Source organism: Coloeus monedula (genome assembly GCF_965178545.1).
Source record: "Coloeus monedula genome assembly, chromosome: 26".
Lineage (NCBI taxonomy): Eukaryota > Metazoa > Chordata > Aves > Passeriformes > Corvidae > Coloeus > Coloeus monedula.
In genome coordinates this window covers 4,922,495-4,944,211 of record NC_138806.1, presented here as the reverse complement: position 1 = coordinate 4,944,211, position 21,717 = coordinate 4,922,495, and the positions used below count along the sequence as shown (strand labels likewise).

At 59.7% G+C, this 21,717-nt stretch overlaps 1 protein-coding gene across 1 annotated transcript in view; it reads left to right on the top strand.

Annotated features, from left to right (window-relative positions):
• The window catches only part of LASP1 (LIM and SH3 protein 1), a 29,518-nt gene that overhangs the window by 5,804 nt on the left and 1,997 nt on the right, over positions 1-21,717 (top strand). Inside the window, exons 3-5 of the mRNA XM_082297474.1 lie at positions 13,283-13,367; positions 17,850-17,957; positions 20,853-21,009. Coding sequence (XP_082153600.1) covers positions 13,283-13,367; positions 17,850-17,957; positions 20,853-21,009 — 350 coding nt within the window. The remainder of the gene's footprint in view (positions 1-13,282; positions 13,368-17,849; positions 17,958-20,852; positions 21,010-21,717) is intronic.

Here is a 21,717-nt window from a genome sequence, read left to right as displayed (position 1 = left end):
AGGGGTCACACCCCCAGTTAATACCAGTATTAAACCAGTTAACACTGGTGTTAAACCAGAGGTTGCAGTCTCAGTTAAAACTGGTATTAAACCAGTTAACACAAGTTTAAGCCAGAAGTCTCACCCCCATTTAATACTGGTATTAAACCAGGGGGAAATCCCCCAGTTAACACTGGTGTTAAACCAGTTAACATTGGTGTTAAACCAGGGTAGCACCCCCAGTTAATACCAGTATTAAACCAGTGAACCCTGCTGTTAAACCAGGGTCACACCCCCAGTTAATACTGGTATTAAACCATTTAACACTGGTGTTAAACCTGCGTTCTCCACCTTTCAGTGCTGCTGGCCGCTCTCCAGGTCCAGCCTGAGCAGGAAAAAGGGGAGAAATTCCGAAGCAGCTCCGTTGAGCTGGAGCTGGTCTTGGTCCTTGGTCCAAGGAGGAGCTCAGGGCAGCCTGTGCCCCTCCAGGGGTGTGGGGAGGGCAGGAATTCCCTTTGGGGTCGGGGTCACCTGTGCCAGGCTGGGCCAGGTGCACCCCCCCAGATTTCTGGGCGCTGCCGGGGAAAGAATCCGGAGGTAAATAAATAAACCTTGGAGGTGAAATCCTTCGGTGTGGGGGATGGAGGCAGGGCAGGGTGGAACAGAGCGGCTGCCTGGGCCTTCTTCCTCCTCCTCCTCCTTTGCCCCTTTTCTTCCTCCTTTGCCCCTTTTTCCTGAGCTTTTTTTTTCCTCTGGGCCCTATTTTTTCCTGGGCCCGTTTCTTCCTTTTTTTTCCTGGGTCCTTTTTCCTGGGCTTTTTTTTTTCCTCTGGGCCCTTTTTCTTCTGGGCCTTTGCTCCTTGGCCCTTTTTTTTCCCTGAGCTCTTTTCTTCCTTTACTCCCTTTTTTCCTTGGGCCCTTTTTCCCCTTCCTTGGGCCCTTTTTCCCCTTCCTTGGGCCCTTTTTCCCCTTCCTTGGGCCCTTTTTCCCCTTCCTTGGGCCCTTTTTCCCCTTCCTTGGGCCCTTTTTCCTCTGGGCCTTTGCTCCCTGGCCCCCTTTTTTTTTTTTTGTCTTTTCCCTCTGGGCCCTTTCTTTTCCCGATCCCTTTTTTTTCCCTTGGGCCCTTTTTCCTGGGCCTTTCCACCTTTTCCTGAGCCCTGCATGTTCCCTTCCAACCTTTTTTTTGTTATTTATTTCCTTATCAAGAAGGACCCTGAGTTGCCTTCCCCTTTCCTGGCTGGTCCCACGCTCTGTGCACCCAAAATATTAAATATCTAAAAGGGAGATTGGAAATCCAATTTTTGTAGCTGCTCCTTATGCACTGGCAGTGCTTAGAGGGAAAATTAGGGAATATAATTAATGTAATTAATTGCTTAGCACTGGAATAGGGTGCTGTGTTCACAGGGTGCTTTAAAAATGCTGATCCTGACAACATCCCTGTGGGATTGGTGTTGGAGTCATGGAATTCCAGGATGGTTTGGGTGGGAAGGGCTCTTAAATCCCATCCAGTCCCATGGGCAGGGACACCTCCCACTCTCCCAAGGTGCTCCAAGCCTCATCCAGCCTGTCCTGGGACACTGCCAGGGATGGGGCACCCTGTGCCAGGGCCTCCCCACCCTCCCAGGGAGGAATTTCTTCCCAATATCCCTAAACTGATCTAAATTTACTCTTCCTGGTTGCGTCCGAGTTACACCAAAAAGAGAAGTGCTGAGAGCAGACCTTGGCCAAGCCCTCCCACTTCCGAGGTTTTTATAGGTGGTTGTTGCTGGGGTTGGGTGTTGCTGGTGACCAGGGCTTGTCCAAAGGCTGGGAATTCAGCTGGACTCAGAGGAGACTGGAAACATTCCAGGTTTGGCAGGGAATGGCGATTCCCAGGATCTCACAGTGGGTTGGGAAACAGCAAATAACTGGTTGAAAATAAATCGCCTTTTTTTTTTTTTTTTTTGGGGGGGGGGGAGGGGAAACTGCACCGTGTGAGCTCCAACTTTTGGGAGGAAACCGGGAACTTCTGGAATCCTGCGAGGGGGAGATGTGTGTCCTGAGGCAGCTGGGCTCTGGGTCTGGGGGATGAGGATTTGGGGTGCTGCAGGGAGCTCAGCCTGGCAGAGCTGAGCTTTCCAGAGTGTCCTGATCCAAAGCTTTCTCCCCCCGGACCGTGGAACACGGGCCTGGGGTCCTGTGCCTGTGCTCTCCCTCCAGGCTGCTGGAAGGGAAGTGGGATAATAATGGGAAATTCCTGACATTCCAAGGAGTCTGCGCAACCTCGGCCCATCTCACCCCCCTCTCTCGGGGCTCCCTTTGATGCTGCTGCTGCTTTAACCCTTCCCAGCCCCTGCCCCGGGGCAGCTCTGGATGCTCGAACTGCCCGAAATCCTTTGTTCTTCCCATTTTCCTTGGCTTAAAGCTAAGGGAAGTGGGAGCAGCTGGAAGCCCTGGATTTTCCAGGGGGGAGGGGGCTGCAATGCCGGGATGTGGAAAGAAGGGAAAGCTCCAGGGTCGGATTTGGGGTCGAGTCCTTCTCAGCTGCTCCCAGGAATATCCTGGGAAACCAGAAATTCCAGGCAAGGTGTGCCTGGCTGGGGACATCCCGGGAGGAGCCCACCCTTCCCAAATTTGCTGGAGTTGGAGCAGAGGGGCAAAGTCTTCTGTGCCTGGAGAAGGGGGTGGAAAAGCAACGTTTATCCTGGCAGGGGAGAGGCTGCTTTTCCAAACATGCCTCGGCACAGGGTCCTCTCTGTTCCAGCCGTGGCCCCCTGCCAAATTCCTGAGCTCCTTTCTTCAGGAGAGCAGGAGGAAGAGGGCTGGGCTTCCTCCAGCCCCTGACATTCCCCCAGCCATAAATCCGGGAGAAGCCTTTGGGTGCCCGGTTCCCGGTGCCGGCGTGTGGGAATTGCTTGGTGGCGGATGGGACGGTGCCCACCCCTCTTGCTGTGCCCTCCTTGGCTCCAGCTGGGCACTGGGAGGGACTGGTGGCTCCCTGGAAGTGACATTCAGGGCTGGGCTGGACTCTTGGCCTGAGCGCTTTGAACCAAAAGTGGAAGAATCCAGGGAATTCTCAAGCTCCTCTGAATGAAAAGTCGGGAAAACCTGGATACAAGGGGCAGGCAAAACTCGTGTTCCAGGGCCCAGCTGCTCCCAAAAATCCATTTTGTAGAGGTTTTGATGTTTAATTTGCTGTGCTAAAGCTGAGGGACCCAGGGAGATCCCCCCGGCTCCGTGTGCAGCACAAATCCCTCCTGGAAAATCCTGGATGAGAGTTCAAAGCTGAATATTCCATCTGGGAAGTGTTCAGAGCCATCCCTGGGCGCTGGTGCTGCCTGGAATGCCGAGGGCAGCCGGGTTGGGATGGGGAGGAGGAGCAGGATCCTGGGCAAGGGGCTCCTTCTCCGCCTCCCTCGGCCACTGGGATCGTCTGCTCCGTCCGCTCCTGGTCCTTGGAGCCAAGGGCAGGAATTCATTCCGTGGGTTTGCCTGGATTCCTGCTGGGGAACAGGCGGCTCCCTGCTGGATGCATCCCTGTCCAGAGCCCTGCTCTGGCTGTGGGTGCATCCCAGGGCATGGACCAGAGGGATCTGCTGCTCCTGGGATTGGGATCGGGGTTGTTTCCCTTTAGGATGGGAGGGATCTGCTGTTCCTGGGATTGGGGTTGTTTCCCTTTAGGATCGGAGGGATCTGCTGTTCCTGGGATTGGGGTTGTTTCCCTTTAGGATCAGAGGGATCTGCTGTTCCTGGGATTGGGGTTGTTTCCCTTTAGGATCAGAGGGATCTGCTGTTCCTGGGGTTGGGGTTGGGGTTGTTTCCCTTTAGGATCAGAGGGATCTGCTGCTGCTCCCAGGACTGGGATCGGGGTTGTTTCCCTGCTGGATCAGAGGGATCTGGTTCTGGGATCGGGGTTGTTTCCCTGCTGGATCAGAGGAGCTGGCAGGAAGTTGAAGCAGTTCCTGCTTCGAGCAGAGGCAGCCTGGGCTGACACATCCTCCTTTGTTGGGATGCGCTGCCCATCCAAACCCCCTGCTCAGCCCCACAATCCTGGAGCCACCATCCCCAAAACCCGAGGAAATCGTGCTGCTGCTCCATCTCCACATCCCCCTCACTAAACTGCCTTTTTTCCCCTCAAAAAGGGACTAAAAGGCTGCCAAAAATACCTCCTGGAGGGTGGGGGGAGTGTCAGCAGGTCCCAGCTCTCCATCTGCCCTGACTTCAGCTTTCCCTCGTGGAGCTGCTTCCCCTGCAGGGAAACCACACCTGGCACAGCCCCAAAATATCCCAGGGGATGCAGATTTGGGGCTGGGAGGGGAACCACGCCCGTCACGACCCCAAAATGTCCCAGGGGATGCGGATTTGGGGCTGGGATTCCTCCCCTGGCAGGGAAACCATGCCCGTCACAGCCCCAAAATTGTCCTGGGGGATGCAGATTTGGGGCTGGGATCCCTCCCCGCTGAGTCAGGGCTTACCTGGCACTGTCAAACCCTTCAATCCTGCTGATGACCCCCCAAAAAAACCTTGTTGGCTGTTAAAATCCTGCCTTCCCGTGATCCAGGACCTCCAGGGCAACTCCTTGCTTGGGAAAAAATCGGTGAGCGGCTCTCAGGAGGAGCAGTGATCGCTCCTGGCACCATCCCTGCTCCATCTGGGAGCAGCCCCCCACATCCATGGGGTGATCCTGCAGCCTGGGAAGTGGGGGGCAGGAAGGGAAAGAGGAACAACTCTGCTGCTGGGATGATGTCCGGGTGTTTATCCCGGGTTTTATTTGTGTTCCGGGATCAGAGGAGCTGCCCCTGGGCTGTGGGGCTCGGAGCAGGGTGTGCTTCGTGTCCTGTGGGAAAAGGAGCCATGGAATTGATGGATTTTGGGATATGGGGCCATCCTGCAGCTCTGCTGTGCCTTGGGGGAGGGTTTGCTGAGGAAGAGGAGAGGGGAAAGCTGGGATTTAATGGCTGGAATTGTTGGAGAATCCTCTTTTTCTGGAGGGCTTGGGAAGGGCTTGCTCGGGGTGCTGGCAGTGCCACGGACCTGTCACAGCTGGCACCGGTGCTCCTGGAAATCCCAAACCTTTCCATAGGGCTGCCCTCCCTCCACCCCATTCCTGGCTGTCACCTTCCCTCTGGAGCTGTCACCTCTCCATGCCCGGCTTCTCCCAGCACTGGGAGAGGAGCTCCAACCAGTAACTCCCCAGTGAGCAGCACCAGTTTGTGGGCGAGGTGGGAAAGGGGAAATCCAGCCGTGATCCCTGTGGGAATCGCTCCTCTCCCTCCGGGGCTCACCCTGCTCGGCGCTGCTCCTTCCCAGCGGCTCCAGATGTTCTCAGCACATCTGGAGGACGCTTCCCAGCTGTTCCTGGCATGAGGAGGGGATGTGTGGAACTGAGGAGTTTCCCTCTGCCCTGGGCTGAGCTCGGAGCCGGGAGGGCGGCAGGGGCTGCCCAGCCCTGACCTGCACCTGGATGTTGATTTTTCCCAAATTTATCCATGCCTGGGGCCAGGAAAACCCTGTGGAAGATCCCGGCTGTGCTGCCCTGCCCACTCTGCTCCCAGCTGCGGGGTCAGCACCAGCCCTGCTCTGTTTTGGGGTCACAGCCCTTTCCAAGGGTCAGTTCTGACTTCCCAGCTTGGCACCCACTTCCTCCTGTGTTCCCTTGAGATATTCCCAGTATGGATTGGAGCAGGGTGTGGAAACGGGCTGGCCGTCCCTTGGGAAGCTGCTGGGAGCCTTTGGGGTTGGGATTGGGACTGGGATGGGGATGGGATAAGAAGGAAAATGATGGGATAGGAATGAATGGGATGGGATAAGAAAGGATAGGAGGGGATAGGATAAGATGGAAAATGATGGGATGGGATAAGAAAGGATGGGAGGGGATAGGATAAGATGGAAAATGATGGGATGGGATAAGAAAGGATGGGAGGGGATAGGATAAGATGGAAAATGATGGGATGGGATAAGAAAGGATGGGAGGGGATAGGATAAGATGGAAAATGATGGGATGGGACGGCTCCTGCTGCACCCACAGAGAGCAGAGCTGGCGAGCAAAGCCCCGTTCCCACTGCTCTCCCCCAAAACATCCCTGGCCATGGGATTGGCCTTTCCTGCCCCCTCTGGCACTGGGACAAATCCTGGAGGACTCCCATCCTACAAACTTGTGCTGAGCTGGGAGCTGGGCTCCCCAGAGCCGCTTTGGGGCAGGCTGGGAGCTGCACATTTTGGCAGCTTTTCCTTGGAAAACGCTGGGAGGATCCAAGCCCTTCCCTGCAGCCTGTCCCCGTTCCCGGTGGGATGGCTGTGGATCGGGGCTGCTCTCGCTGCTGACAAAGGCACAGTTTATTTTTTAAGCTCGTCCCGAGCTCCAGCAGCTCTTTGAAAGGCAGGATGTGACCTCGGAGCCTCCTGGCAGGCACAGCCAATTGCTTCCTTTGTTTAACTCTTCTCTCCCGGATCTTTCCCAAATCCCTGATCCAGCTGCTGGGATGTGGCTGCCACCCCTGCGAGCCGCAGAGACAGGGGATGTCGGCACTCAGGGCTGCTCCTTGATGGATCAATCTCTTTAAAGCCTCAATGTAAGCAACACTTGGAGCTCCAGAGGTTTTTCCCCAAACACTGGCGGCTCTCACATCATCCCCGGGGATTTTTTGGCTTTGCTGGGAGATGGGAGTCGGGGTTGGGTGGTGCTGGAGATGCAGGGTCTGGTCCTGGAGCTCCCTGATCCCATCAGTTGTCCCTGGAGAGCAGCTGGGCGATGCCAGGCTGCCTTCACAGGAGTTTTTGCCGGTGTTCCAGAATTTATCCTCATTTCCAGCTTGGGAAAAGCCCCAAAGGCAGCAGCTCAAGTGCTGCCACTTGGGATGGGAGGATTTTGGGGGAAACGCTGCTTTTAGGGCAGGATTGGGATGGGATGGGGTATGAGTGCTGGGAGATTTCACCTCCATCTGGGAGTGGCATCGCTCCAAACCCCTCTCCTGCTGCGGGGCTGGGAAGGTGGGAATTATGGATCCCATGGAAACCGAGCCACGGTGCTGCTGTGGATAGTCTGGATTTGCTTCCCGACCTCCCTATGGAAATCCCCTCCCTGATCCCTGCCTGGGGAGGTGCAGGAATCGCCAGCAGCCCCCCAAACGAGCCCTTTCTCCGTGGGGCCGCCGGGAGGATCCGCAGAGCAGCCGGATCCTTCTCCCGCGGGAGCACGGAGCCGGATGAGCTCTCATCCGCCTCGGAATTGCCGTGCTCAGCTCCTAATGCGGGAGCCAGACGGGATCTCTGGCCGGAGGAGACTCCGCTGACCTGATTTAGCAGCGCCACAAAAGCCGCCTCGTCTGGGCCGCCGCAGCCTCCGGGGGCTCCTCTGCTGGGAGCTGGAGCCGAGCTTTTTGTGGGATTTGGAGGGTTCAAGGGGCTCTTTTCCCGCTGTGGGGGTGCTGCCAGCGAGGGGTTTGGGGCTGGCGCTGAGCACGGGGTCCCTGCGCTGTTCTGTGTGGAATCCTGGAATATCCTGGGCTGGAAGGGACCCCCAAGGATCGTGAGGCACAAACACCCCGAAATCCCACCCTGTCTCTGAGGGCGTTGTCCAAACGTTCCCAGAGCTCTGGCAGCCTCGGGGCTGTGACTGTAGGAGAATTCCAGGGGAGTTTATCCTCATTTCCAGCTTGGGAAAGTGGAAGTGCTGCTCAAGCTCAAGTGGTGCTGCTTGGGACGGGAGGTTTTTGGGGGAAACGCTGCTTTTAGGGCAGGACTGGGATGGGGTGCGAGTCCTGAGAGATTCACCTCAGTCTGGGGAGCCTCTCTGGGGAGCCCCATCAGTGCTCGACACCCTTTGAGGGAAGAACCTCTCCCAAAATCCAGCCTGAACCTCCCTGTCCCAGCTCCCGCCCTTCCCGTGTCCTGTCCCTGTCCCGGAGCTGCCTCTCCGTGAGGAAGCTGCAGCCCCAATGAGTGTCCCCCCTCGGTTTCCCCTTTTCCAGCTGGATCCAGAGGTGGCTTTTCCTCCCTTTTCCTCACCCACCCAGGATCCTGTGGAGCTGCAGCTCAAGGAGGGGTTTTCCTGCCCCGTCCCCGGCAGGGAGCACACGGAGCCTTCGCTCCTCCATCCCTGTGGGGCCCTGGGCTCAGTGGGGCAGCGATTCCAGCAGGGATCCGGGCTCCAATCGGGCAGGGGAGGGATGGAGGGAGGGATGGATCCATGGATGGATGAAGGGATAAAGGGATGGAGGGATGGATGGAGGGGTGGATTCATGGATCCATGGATGGATCCAGGGATGGATTCATGGATCCATGGATGAATGAAGGGCTGGATGGATCCAGGGATGGATTCATGGATCCATGGATGGATCAAGGGATGGATGGATAAATGATGGATGGAGGGATGGATCCATGGCTGGATGGATGCCAGCAGTGAGGACAGACCCCAAGTGTCCCAAGCCAATCCCCCCCTGTCTCTCTCTTGGCTCTGTTCCAAGCTCTCCAAGCTCCTGCCCGTCAATCCTTGGGATAATCCGTGCCTGGCTGCTGCTGGAGCAGCCGTGGGATGCTGGAGCTCCACACACCCACCCTGAGCACCGCAGCAGCACCAAACCCAACCTTCCCAACACCCACCGAAACCTGGATCCCGTCCCGCTTCCCCCTCCGGCAGGGCAAACACCGCGGCGCTCCTGCCGGAATGGGATCCTGCTGCGCCCTCACCCAGGAGCTGGGGGCACCTCGGGCAGCCCACAGGAGCTGTTTGATTCCCCGAATCCCGGTTATTCCGGGAAGTTTTGCCTGGAGAGCTGTTCCTCAGCAGCAGACTTTACACGGATGTCAGCGCGGGGCTGCGTGGGATTAATGATTTCCTCGCCGTGTGTCGGGAGAGGGGCGGATCGAGGCAGCTCCCCCCGCGTTTATCCTCGCGTGCCTGGAGCCTGGGCGCTTTTCCTAAGGGCTTTTGGGATTCCATCTTCCCCTGGCATGGCTTTGTTCCTTGTTGGGATAAATCAGGGATTTCCTGCAGGACAGGCAGCGAAGGGCGGGGGTGTTATGGGGGGTGGGCAAAAAGCCTCTCCCTGCACGGCCTCTGAGCTCCGTGGGCACAGAATTCCTGCTCATTCCCCTTCGGGAAGCCTTTGGCACCGCTCCCTGCAGCCCGGGACTCTCTGTGCTGCTTTTGGGGTGGGTTTGGCTCGCGCTGCTTGGGGCAGGTGGAGTAAAAACCTCCCTCCCCCTCTGCTTCCCCTGCCCAAACCGATTTCTGGTGGGGGGCTCTGGGGGCCTCCTCCAGCTCTGCTCCAGCCGCGGTTTTGGCTGTGGGAGAGGGAAAAACGAGGTCTGCTCCCCCCGAGACCCCCACACGAGGGGGGCTGAGCCCGTCCTCGCCCCGTTCCCACGCAGCCGCTGCCTCCCAGGGCAATCGATTCCCTCCCCGCCTCCTCATTAAGGTTTAATTTATCGCTGGCGGCTCCGGTGCTGATTCCCGTGCGGGGGAGGTGGGGTTTTCCCCTCCCTGTGTGGGGCTGGGACAGCAGGAACCCCCCCCCCTCCGGCCTGAAATTCCCTGAGGACTGAAGCGCCTCTTCCCCAGGGAGCAGCCCCCGGGAGCTGGGAGGGAACAGCGGTGCCTGATCCCGGGGGAGGATCCCGAATTCGGAATTCCCTGAGGATTGAAACGCCTCTTCCCCATGGAGCTGGGGGGAAAGCGGTGTCCGATCCCGAATTCGGAATTCCCTGAGGGCTGAGACGCCTCTTCCCCATGGAGCTGGGGGGAAAAAGCAGTGCCCGATCCCGAATTCGGAATTCCCTGAGGGCTGAGACGCCTCTTCCCTATGGAGCTGGGGGAAAAAACCGTGCCCGATCCCGAATTCCGAATTCCCTGAGGATTGAAACGCCTCTTCCCCATGGAGCTGGGGGAAAGCAGTGCCCGATCCCGGGGGAGGATCCCGAATCCGTGCCGTTCATCCCACGCCCGGCGCACACGGATCCCTCCTGCGTGTTCACTCAGGGCTGAGCAAAAGCTGCCTCAAATCCTTGGGAGATTTCCTCAAAATCCAAAGGAAACCGAATTCCAGCTTCATCCCTGGCTGTCTCCTGCTCTCCCAGGCCGGGACACAGCGTTGTGTTCATTCCAGCCGGGCTGCTTGTTGTTTTCCAGGTTATTTTTATTTTTCCCTCCTCCTCCTCCTCCTCCTCCTCCTCCTCCCGCGGTTTTCCAGCTTCCCTGAGCTCCACAGGGATGGAATCCCGTGCTTCCCAGCCCTCGCCGTGGCTGGGGCTTCCCTCCTCTCGCATCCAGAGGTGGCTGCTGGGACCTGATCTCCTCCCGAGCGTTATCAGCATGCCCGGGGCAGGGATGCGGTTGCCATGGCAATGGGACGATCCCGGCTGGCAGCGCCGGGGATGCTCCGGGAGCTCCGGGCTGTGGCTGAGCTGCTCCAGAGGAGCCTTTGCCCTTCCTGGGCCGTGTCCCGCTTTTCCTGGGGAATGTTCACATCGGGAATATCGGTAAAAAGCGCTGGGAAAACCTTCTGGGTCTGTAAAAACCACGGGCGGAGGTGACGGGAATCGCCGCACGGGGCTGGGAATGCTCTGTGCCTTCCCAGGGGGAATTCGTGATCTGGGATCTCCCAGAATCCCGGGATGGTTTGGGTTGGAAGGGACCCCAAAGCCCAGCCAGGGCCACCTTCCCCAGCCCTGCTCGCTCAGGGGTGGAGCTGCCGGGGCTCCCAAAGTGGCTTCGTTTCCTCTGACCCTGCTCCGAGCCAGGCTCTGCCTCCCCAGGAGCTCAGGGAAGGGCTCCAGGATTCCAGGAAGGGCTCCAGGAGCAGGAATTCGGGCAGGAGACAAGCTCAGGGCCGGCCCCCAGAGCCCAGGGGTTGCTCTTAGTGGATTAATTGATTAATTAAACCCCGGCTCTGCCAGGAGCTCCTCATGGCACCTGGGAGAACACAAAATGCTGCTGGTGTTGGATCCTCTGGAATTCCAGAATCGCCAGCATTGGAAAAGCCCTCGGAGGGCAGAGCCCAGCCATTCTCCCAGCAGTGCTCTGCACCCTAATGTGGGTGTCCCACGTGGTTTTGGACACTTCCAGCGATTTATTCCACCCCTTCCCTGTCCCAGTGCCTGCCCGCCCTTCCAGTGAATGGATTTTCCCTGAAATCCCACCCTAAACCTCCCCTGGCGTGACCTGAGGCCGCTCCGTCTTGTCCCCTGCACTGTCCTGATCCTCCTGGCGAGCTCGGGAGCCTCCCAGACAATCAGATTTTACCACGATTGGGGTTTCACTGCAGGAATTTCTGTGCAGCAGCCACAGGCTGGGGGCAACCCCTGCCTTGGCACCGCATCCCAGCGGGAATCCTTGGCACACCGGAGGTGCTGGGAAGGAGCCGGAGCGCCCGGTGTTATCTCCCCTCTAATCAGATGAATCCAAACGGGGATTATCCCGATCCCCCGAGCAGTCGGTGATCTGGTGTTTGGGTAAAACTGACTCTCGTCCTTCCCAACCCCGCTGCCGGCTGGGTTTGGGGTTGTTTAGGGCTGCAGCCCAGTGGGGGCCTGGTTGGGGCTGCTCCAGAGCTTTTCCCATCCCTCTGGAACCCTGGGGGTGACTCCCAGCTCCCAGAGCAGCTGGGATGGTGGGGATGGCACAGTGGGACAACGGGATGGGACAGTGGGAACAAGCTGGGACAGTGGGAGGTGTCCCTGCCGTGGCAGGGGGTGGCACTGGATGGGATTTAAGGTCCTTCCCAACCCGTTCCATGACTCTGTGAGGGAAATGTGGGAGCTGGAGCAGCACAGTTGGAATGGCAGCCCTGGAGCAGGGATCAGCATTGTGGGGGAGCCCTCGGATCCCCAAAAAACCAAGGGGACCTCGCTGTCCTCCACAGTTCTGTCCTCAGGGGGCTCGGCCCAGGTCACCTCTAAGGAGGGGACACTGGGATGGCTTTGCCAGGGAAGTTATCCCAGGTTTTGCATGGATTTGGGGGTGGAGCAGCGCTGTCCCTGTGCCCCCTGAACCGGGGATTTACTCCCCTGCAGTCGGTTTGGGGGATTCCGGAGCAATCCCAGTTTGGGAATTCTGCTTTAAGGCTGTGACAGAGCAACCCGGGACCCTTTCCCAAAGGGGTTTTTCCCCTCCGTGCCCCTTTCCCAAATATGTTTCCCCTCCGTGCCCCTTTCCCAAAGGGGTTTCCCCTCCGTGCCCCTCTCCCATCTGCACCACAGCCCCGGAGCTGCTCGGGCCGTGCTGGGTGTCAGTGCCAGCCCACAGCCACCATCTGCTCCGGCTCAGGTTTCCTCCCGAGGCTTTTCCTGGGAATTGTGGGGCGTGGAGGGCTCTGCCTCCGTGGCAGCCGGGCTGGAAATGCTCCTCTCGCTCCAGCTGGGGGATCGGATCCGGTGGGAGCATCCTCCGGGATGCAGGGCCTGCGGGTGAAGCTCCTTAGTTGGGGCCGACTTTTCCACTTCTTGGCAGCTGAGAGACCCCAAATCCAGCAGCCCTTTGGGGTCAGGGCAGGCCCAGCTGGGGGTTTGCCCACTGAACCCTCCCTGTTATCCAGGGATTCGCCTCCTGCTCTGCTCCACGTCTCCTGGAGCTGGGAATGGCCCCGGGAAGTTTGGGCAGGGCTGAAAGCAGCCTCCAGCTGGAGCACTGGATATTTCCTTTCTCCCAGAACTCCCCCTGAGTCTCTCCCCAAATTCCTGACCCCGTTCCTGTGGTTGTTCCCGTTATCCTGGTGCAGTTTGTGCTGGGATCGGGATATTCTGCCGCACCAGGAACCACAGCGTGAGGCTGCCGTGGCCAAAACCTCGGTCAGGGAGAGCTCAGACCCTGCAGAGCCGAGGGCCTGGGAGCAGAGCCAGCAGCTTCTCCTGGGATAACGGGGCCCTGGGGGCAGCTTGGGGCTGTGGAAAGCTCTGTCCTGAAATCCTGGAATGGCTTTGTCCCCCAGGGGAAAACGCTGCTCCTGCCCTTTTGGGATAAATCCAACACTGGGAGAGAGCCCAGGGAGAAAAGGGTTGGCTGGGGAGGTGTTGGGCACGGGGGAGAAATCCCATTGCTGGAGAAACCCCATTGTCCGGGCAATCCCACATCCCAAACCGGAGCTGCCAAACCCTCCGTGCGTGTGTCGTCCCCAGCTCTGGCTCCTCCAGAGAACGCTTGGATGTGGCCCCCTGGGGACACCAGTTTGGGGTGACACGGCCGTGCTGGTTGGGCTGGACGATCCTGGAGGGCTTTTCCAGCCTGAATGGTTCCATCCTTCCGTGATTCCGCGCTGGGAATTCCGGGGCAGCCGGGCGGGTGGGGCCAGGGGACGGTGGTGGCGTTAACGGTGTCCTTCCCTCGGCAGACACTACCCGAAGCAATCCTTCACCATGGTGGCAGACACGCCCGAGAACCTGCGCCTAAAGCAGCAGAGTGAGCTCCAGAGCCAGGTGAGCCCCTCAAATTCCCAAATTCCCACGGGAAAAACCCACGCACGGACATTCCCCGCTGTGTTTCTGTCTCTGAGGGTCCCGTGTTTTGGGGTTTCTCTGCGTGTTTGACTTTTGGGGGGTTCCTGAATTCGTGTCGAGCACGGGGATCTCCAGCCCTGACAATTCCGTGATTCTCTGGGTGCTTCCCAAATCCCTCCCAAGCTCTGGTGCTTCCCAAGCCCTCACCCCGGGAAGGCAGAGGCGGGTTTGGGCTTTCGGGTGCAGGTCCCTCCTCTCGGGTCCCACCTGTGTTTGCTGTTCCCTTCATCCCTGGCACCTCCCAGAGGTGGGAATCCACCTCTCCCAGGCCCAGCTGGATTCCCAGCTGGATTCCAGGTGGGGAAGGGCAGGATCCTCACCTGGACGGGTGTGCACCCTCCAACCTCAAACCTCACAGGGCTTGGGCGCCCTGGGAGGCGGGAATGAACAGATGGAGGGATAAGGAGTGGCACAGGGAAGGATTCCAGGTTTTAGTGGGAAGAGGCTGCTGTCCAGGCTTGTCCTGGTTCGTCCCCTGGAGGTGGCCCTGGCTCAGCAAAGTCCCTGCTGCTGGCTCAGGGCAAGGGCTGGGCTCCCAGGGACTGTCCCCTGGGGTGATCCTGGCGTTCCTTTTGCTCCAGAACCCTGGGAGCAGGGATGGGAGCAGGAATTCTGCAGGAAAACTGCTGGAAATGCAGGAATGGCCATTGGGAAGGGGCTGGAGCACCAGGAGGAGCTGGGAAAGGGGCTCAGCCTGGGGAAAAGGAGCCTCAGGAGGGAGCTTCCCAATCCCTACAATTCCCTGGAAGGAGCCAAGTGGGGGTCAGGCTTTTCCCCAGATGAACAGGATGAGAGGGAACGGCCTCAGGCTTTTCCAGCTGAGGAAAAGCCGGGAGACTCCAGCGCCGGAGCAGCGGCATCTCCGTGGTTGCCATGGAAAAGCCACGGTGTCCCCTTGTCCCTGTCACGGACACAAATCCAGCCTCAGGCTGGGCTCAGCTCTGAGCCTGAGCCTGGGATCTGCTGGGCCACTCCCAGGGGGGAGAGCTGGGACAAAAGCTGAGCTTTGGTGACCCCACGGTGGCCCCGGCCCCGCCGGCTCTGCCGCAGGTGAGGCTTCCCCTCCTCCTCCTCCTTCTCCTCCTCCTCCTCCTTCTCCTCCTCCTCCTCCTGGATGCATTCCCAAGGAATCTGCTGCCCAGCTCCTGACACTCCCACGCTGATGGGAAGAGAAGGAAGGTCACAGCATCCTTCACAGGGCAGCAGGGAGGGATCTGATCCCGAAAAAACTCTGATCCCAAAAAAAACACTGATCCCAAAAAACCTGAGAGCAGCACGGAAAATCCTGGGCTGTCCTCCCTCTGGCCAGCACAGCCAGCAGGCCTCGCTGGCAGCACCGTGGGCTGTCCTACTGCCCCTTTTCCAAGGAAAAAAGGGAATTAAACAGGCTCCCGGGGCAGTTCCACAGCCTGAGCTCTGCTGGGAGACGCTGGCTCCAGCCAGGATCGCCTCTGGATGTGTTTTTTTCTGGCACAGCGAGCTGGGAGCACACGTGAGCAGGGCTGTGACATCAAAGCTCAGACCACGGCTGCAGCGCAGCCTCTCAGCAGAGCCAGATCCCAGAAAAACATGGAATTTTTAATGCTGGAAGAGCCCTCTGAGATCAGAGTCCAGCGCTGCTGCATTCACCATTAACCCACGTCCCCAGGTGCCACCTCCACGTGGTTTTGGGGACACTTCCAGGGATCCAGGGACAGTGACCCCAGCACTGCCCTGGGCAGCCCCTCCCAATGCTTGACAGCCCTTCCAGGGACCGATTTTTCCCTGCTATCCAACCTAAACCTTCCCAGGATTTTCGAGGCGGGATGGGTCCCAAACACGCTCCAGGATTAGGATCTTAACCTGTTTCTGCCTTTGTTCTGCCTCCAAAGGGAGTCAGAGCTCCAAACATTTGCGTTTCTCGGAGCACTCCAGCTGCTCTGCTTTATGGACAAGCCCCGAGCTGAGCCCTGGGCATGGAATTGGTCATTCCAGGCCTGCCAGGGGGGTCTGGAGTTCTGTGGATGGACTGGAGGAACTGGAGCCATGGGCTGGGACAGGGAGAGGCTCCTGGAGAAGGAGCAGCCTGGCAGGAGGCTCCAATTGCCACCTCCAGGGCCACCCACGGGGCTCATCCCAGCAAACCGCGCCGGGACGGGCAGGGACGGCGAAAGCCGTAGGAAAATCCCGCCTGGAGTAAGGTCAGGGTTGTGGGAACGGTCACTTCCCACCTTCAGCCGGGGGCTGACACCAACCCCAGGCCCGGCTGGAGCCGTGGCCCTGCGGAGCAGCCCGGAGCAGGCTCCCCTCGGCGGGAAAAGGGAATTCCCTGTGTCGGTGTCCGGAGCCCCTGGAGCCGCTGGGGGTCGTTCCCGGGCCAGGGCAGCGATGTCCCCGGGCCACTCCTCGGGAGCCGGGCTCTGCTGGGTCCCTGGGTGTGATCCCGAGGAGGTCGATTCCCTGTTGCCTCCAGCAGGAACACCCAGCGGGACTGGGACAGCGGGGGGGTCACCGGAGCCGTGGTTTGGGGTGTACAGGGATGGGTGACAGGGGATGGGGTGACAGGGACGGGGTGCTGGACACCCACAGGGATGGGACAAGGTGCTGGGCACCTTCAGGACCAGGGTGACAGGAATGGGGTGACCAGGACAGGGTGCTGGCCACCTTCAGAAAGGGGGTGACAGGAATTGGACACTGGGCACCTTCAGGTACAGGGTGCCAGGGATGGGGTGCTGGGCACCTGCAGGGATGGGGTGACAGGAACAGGGTGGCAGGGATGGGGTGACAGGGATGGGGTGGCGGAGACGGGGGGACAGGGATGGGGTGGAGGGGACGGTGTGGCACGAACAGGGTGGCACGAACAGGGTGGCAGGGATGGTGTGACAGGGATGGTGTGGCGGGGATGGGGTGGCAGGGATGGGGTGGCAGGGATGGGGTGGCAGGGACAGGGTGGCAGGCACAAGGTGGCTGCCAGGGCTGAGCCGCAGCGCTTCCGTGTCACTCTGTCTCCTCTATTTGTGTCCCTGAGGAGGCGTCTCCCGTTCCGGTCACGGGAAGCCGCAGGATAATGATGTCCAGTGTGGCCAAAAGCATCCCCAAAGTGACAGCTCGGTGCCCACGGGCTGCTTTTCCGAGCCCATGGGTGGCAGGGAAATTGCAGGTTCCCGTCCTGTGGCTCCTTTTCCGAGCGGGAATTTGGGCACGGCCCTTCCTGCCGGAGGCTCCCGTGCGTGGGTGGCAGCTGCCGCTCCTGTCCCTGCTGTGCCAGCCTCTCTGGGAGCTGTCACCTCGGTGCTGGTGGCAGCACGGGGAGGGTTTGATGTGCCTGGGCCGTGAGGTGGGAAGGGTTTTTCCGGCTCCCTTTGGATAACGCGTGGATGAGCGCGGCGTCACGCTGCTTCCCAGCACGGAGGGCGCAGATTCCCTGGGAAAATGGATTGTGGAGCCCATTTTATTACTGATACATTATCCTCCTCATCATCATCATCATCATCATCATCATTATCATGGTGGCTTTTTAGGGCTGAATTCCTGTATCCTGAAAAACCGAGGGAGCTGGAGCAGGGTGGGATTTAGGAGGGTGAAAATGTGGGATTTCTCAGAGGATCTGCCTGCCCATGGCATCGGCGTCTCGCTCGGTGATTCCTTGTCCTTCCAGCCTGGAATTTTCCCAGCTCAGCAGCTCTGTGTGGTGCTGCCCTGTCCCCTGCCCCAAGCAGCGTGGGGACAGCATCCCACGCTCCAGAGGGAAGCGTGTCCTTCATGGAAAACATCGTGGATGGACGGCAAACCACAGCCCCTGCCGGGCTGGCACTGGGCAAACTGGGGCTGGTGGCTCACGCAGCTCCTGCTGACCCTGTCCCGGTGTCACTGGGTTTGTGTCACCGCTTCTTTGTCACCAGTTTTGTGTCACAGCTCCTTTGGCTCCCCATCCCCGCTGGTCAAACCCCTGGGTTCTCCTTCCCCCCTCTGGGAAATTCAAATTATTCTTCAGCCCAGAGAGCGAAAATTTGTTTTTCTTGCTTCAAAATGGAGCTTTCTGCCCCAAAACGAGCCCGTGTTTGTGCCGTGGTGGGGTCAGAGCCCCACGTGCGCTCATTAAGCCGTGGCTCATTAACCCTTTGCTTCCCGATGTCACACCACAGTCAGAAACCAGCAGGAATTGGTTGCTGACCGGTGCCCCACAGGAATCTGCATTCAAACCCGAGTGACCCCAACTCCTGCCGGAAGGGAACCGGGCTCTGCGGGCTCGGGGAAGTTGTTTGGGTGCTGGCAAAGCCCTTTTGCCATCCCTGGCTGCACTGGGGGGCTCCTGAGCGAGCCTGAGGCCGTGCCTGGCAGCGAGGGGCTGCTGCTGCACCCAGCTCTGCGCTCTCCCGCTTTTCCCGGCGTTTCAATCCCGTTTTCCTGCTGTGCCCCCAGATCCGCTACAAGGAGGAGTTCGAGAAGAACAAGGGCAAAGGCTTCAGCGTGGTGGCCGACACCCCCGAGCTGCAGAGGATCAAAAAGACTCAGGATCAGATCAGCAACGTGAGTGGCTCCTCGTCCCCCCGCTGTGACATTGCCGTGACCTCCCCGGGGCCGGGGGGAGCCGGGGAGGGGACAGCTGCTGGCAAACAGCCTGGGATCACGGAATCCTGGAATCCTGGGCGGGAATAATTCTCCAGCCTGTTTGCCCGGGCACCTCCTGCCCCTCTCCTGGCTCCTCCATGTCCAGGGATCCGAGATGCTCGAGGTGACTGAGACAGGGAAGGAGGGAGCAGCAGAATTCGTGGAGCAGGGGCAGCTCCACCCGCCCCTGGCTGCCACCAAAAGCCGCAGCGTGGGCAGCTCTTGGATTCCTGGAATATCCTGAGCTGCAGGGAGCCCACAGGGATCCCCAATCCCAGTTCCTGTCCCTGCGCTCGTTTGGGCTTTGCTGGGCCCTGAGGAGCTCAGTCCCTCTCCTGCTCTCTGTGTGTGTGGATGTGGATGTCAGGTGGATGCCGGAGCGTTGCCATGGAGAAGTGGGAGGATGCTCACGGATGCACAGGGATGCTCAGGGATGGACAGGGATGGACAGGGATGCAGGAGGATGCTTGGAGATGCTTGGGAATGCTCAGGGATGGACAGGGATGAAGGAGGATGCTCAGGGATGCACAGGGATGGACAGGAACACTCAGGGATGCCCAGGGATGGACAGGGATGCCCAGGGATGGACAGGAACACTCAGGGATGGACAGGGATGCCCAGGGATGCTCAGGGACACTCAGGAATGGACAGGGATGGACAGGAACACTCAGGGATGGACAGGGATGCACAAGGATGGACAGGAACACTCTGGGACACTCAGGAATGCCCAGGGACACTCAGGGATGCTCAGGGATGCCCAGGGATGCCCAGGGATACTCAGGGATGGACAGGGATGATCAGGGACACTCAGGGATGATCAGGGACACTCAGGGATGCCCAGGGACACTCAGGGATGCTCAGAGATGCCCAGGGATGCCCAGGGATGCTCGTCCAGCTGCAGCACCGGGAGTGGCGGGCCTGGCTGCGCCTGCCCAAAATCTCCCACACAGGGAGCTCATTCCCCTTCGGCTGCCGGGAAAAGCCAGGAGTGTTCCTCGGGAAGGGACAGGGCTGGATTCTCCCTGCTCTGTCACCCCTCTGCCACGAGAAACCTCCTGGGGTCCACGAGCCGGTGGTGCCTGAGCTGCTCCTGCTTTTCCATCCATGACATTCCCTGGGGACACAGAGCGTGGCTGGGAGCTGCTGGCTGCTCCCGGAGCGGCCGGGGAAGGGCTCTGGAATGCAGGGAGACAGTGCCGCAGTGGGAGCCCACACAAAAACCCAGGAAGCCCCAGCAGGGCGCGAGGGGGGGATGTTTATTCCCTGCTTTCCTGCTCCCATTGTGCAGCTCCCTGGCACCCCTCGGGACGTGATGGACGCACCAAACTCCAGGGCTGGGCAAGGCTTGGGAATGGGATCCAAGCTGGGAGATTTTCCCTGGGGCAGCTCTGAGCTCGCAGCTCCCCCGGAGAGGGGCTGGGGGCTGGATTTGGGGCGGATCCGGGGGGGTTTGGGGACATTAAATGACAGAGCGGAGAGCTGAGCCCGGCCCTGGTGGCTCTGCCCGGCCCCCTCACCCTCTCCCAGCCGCTTCCAGCAGCTTCCCAGTGTCTGGCTGCCAGCCTGGGGTGGCCGTGACCCACTTAGGAGAGACACAGAAACCAACCCCGTCCCTGCTGAGCGGCTGCCTCGGCCCCGCCATTCCCGATCCAGGGGCAGCAACCGGGGCAGGGAAGGTGGGGCCCAGCCCGGGCGGGGGGACAGGCGGGGAAACCCTGCTGGGAACGGAGCTGGGCACAGCCTGAGCCCGGCCTGGGCTCATCCCGAGCCTGGCCCTGTCCCTGGGGCTGTTTTAGGGCTGATCCCGAGGCTGTTCCCGGGGCTGTTCCTGCTCCTGTCCCTGCTCCTGTTCCTGTTCCCGAGGCTGTTCCTGCTCCTGTCCCTGTTCCCGAGGCTGTTCCTGCTCCTGTCCCTGCTCCTGTCCCTGTTCCCGAGGCTGTTCCCGCTCCTGTCCCTGCTCCTGTCCCTGTTCCCGAGGCTGTTCCCGCTCCTGTCTCTGTTCCCGAGGCTGTTCCCAGCCTCCCGGGGGTCCCCAGAGCAGCCAGGGCAGGGCAGGGGGTGCTGCCCACGGGGTTCTCTCTGCTCCAGGCCGTGTCCATGCCCAGCTCCCGGTGCCCTCCAGTCCATCCCTGTTTAACCGGGTGACATTCCCGAGCTCCGGGTGCTTCCCGGTGGGAATGCACTCATTAACAGCAGGGGGTTAATTGTTAATTTTCACCCTCACGCCCCCGTGGCTGGGTTAACCTTTCCCTGCTGCCTGCCCTGGCATCCCCTCTGTCCCCCTGGCACTGGGGGTTGCACACCAAAATTCCTAAAGGGGATTTTGCTCCGTGTTCCCGTGGTTTGGGAGGTGCATCTGGGGTTGGATCTCATCCTGGAAAAATTCCTTATCCCGCCCTCGGGACACTGAAACCTCCTCGTGTCTGTGCCACAAAGTGCTCAGGGGGTGTGGGGGAAGGAGCCCCCCAGGACTGCGGGAGTGGCAAAGCCGAGCCCTGGCTGGCGGAAAGGACGGAGCTGGGATGAGGTGAAGGATCCTGGAATCCTCCAGGCTGGAAAAGGAGTCCGGCATTAACTCAGCACTGCCCTGTGACCCATGTCACCAACCCCTGTCCCCAGTGCTACATCCACATGGTTGTTTAACACTTCAGGGACGGTGACTCCACTGGGCAGCCCCAATCCCCCTTTTAGGAAGGAATTTTCCCTAATTTCCAATCCAAACCTCTCCTGAGGCCGTTCCCTTGTCCCGTCCCTTGTTCCTGGGGAGAAGCTGCTCCGGGGCTGAGCTCTGACCTCTCCCACCCCACCCTGCAGATCAAGTACCACGAGGAGTTCGAGCGGAGCCGGATGGGCCCCAGCCCCAGCGAGGGCTCCGAGCCGGAGCGCCGGAATTCCCAGGAGAGCAGCAGCTACCGGAGAGTGGCGGAGCAGCAGCACCAGCCCCTGCACCACGGCCAGCCCAGCGCCCCAGGTGAGGCAGGGCAGCCTCAGGAGGGGCTTTTCCACATCCCCCAGTTCAGGGATCCAGCCTTCCCTTCATGGATCCATACTTCCCTCCACATCCCCCAGTTCAGGGATCCCCCCTTCCCTCCAATCCCAGCTCATGGATCCACCCTTTGCTCCAATCCCAGTTCAGGATCCCTCCTTCCCTCCCAGCTCATGGATCCCCTTCCCTCCAATCCCAGTTCATGGATCCACCCATCCCTTCATGGATCCCCCCTTCCCTCCAATCCCAGCTCATGGATCCCCTCTTCCCTCCAATCCCAGCTCATGGATCCCCTCTTCCCTCCAATCCCAGCTCATGGATCCACCCTTCCCTCCAATCCCAGCTCATGGATCCCCCTTCCCTCCAATCCCAGCTCATGGATCCCCCCTTCCCTCCAATCCCAGCTCATGGATCCCCCCTTCCCTCCAATCCCAGCTCATGGATCCCCCCTTCCCTCCAATCCCAGCTCATGGATCCCCCCTTCCCTCCAATCCCAGCTCATGGATCCCCTTCCCTCCAATCCCAGTTCATGGATCCACCCATCCCTTCATGGATCCCCCTTCCCTCCAATCCCAGCTCATGGATCCCCCTTCCCTCCAATCCCAGCTCATGGATCCCCCTATCCCTTCATGGATCCCCCTTCCCTCCAATCCCAGCTCATGGATCCCCCCTTCCCTCCAATCCCAGCTCATG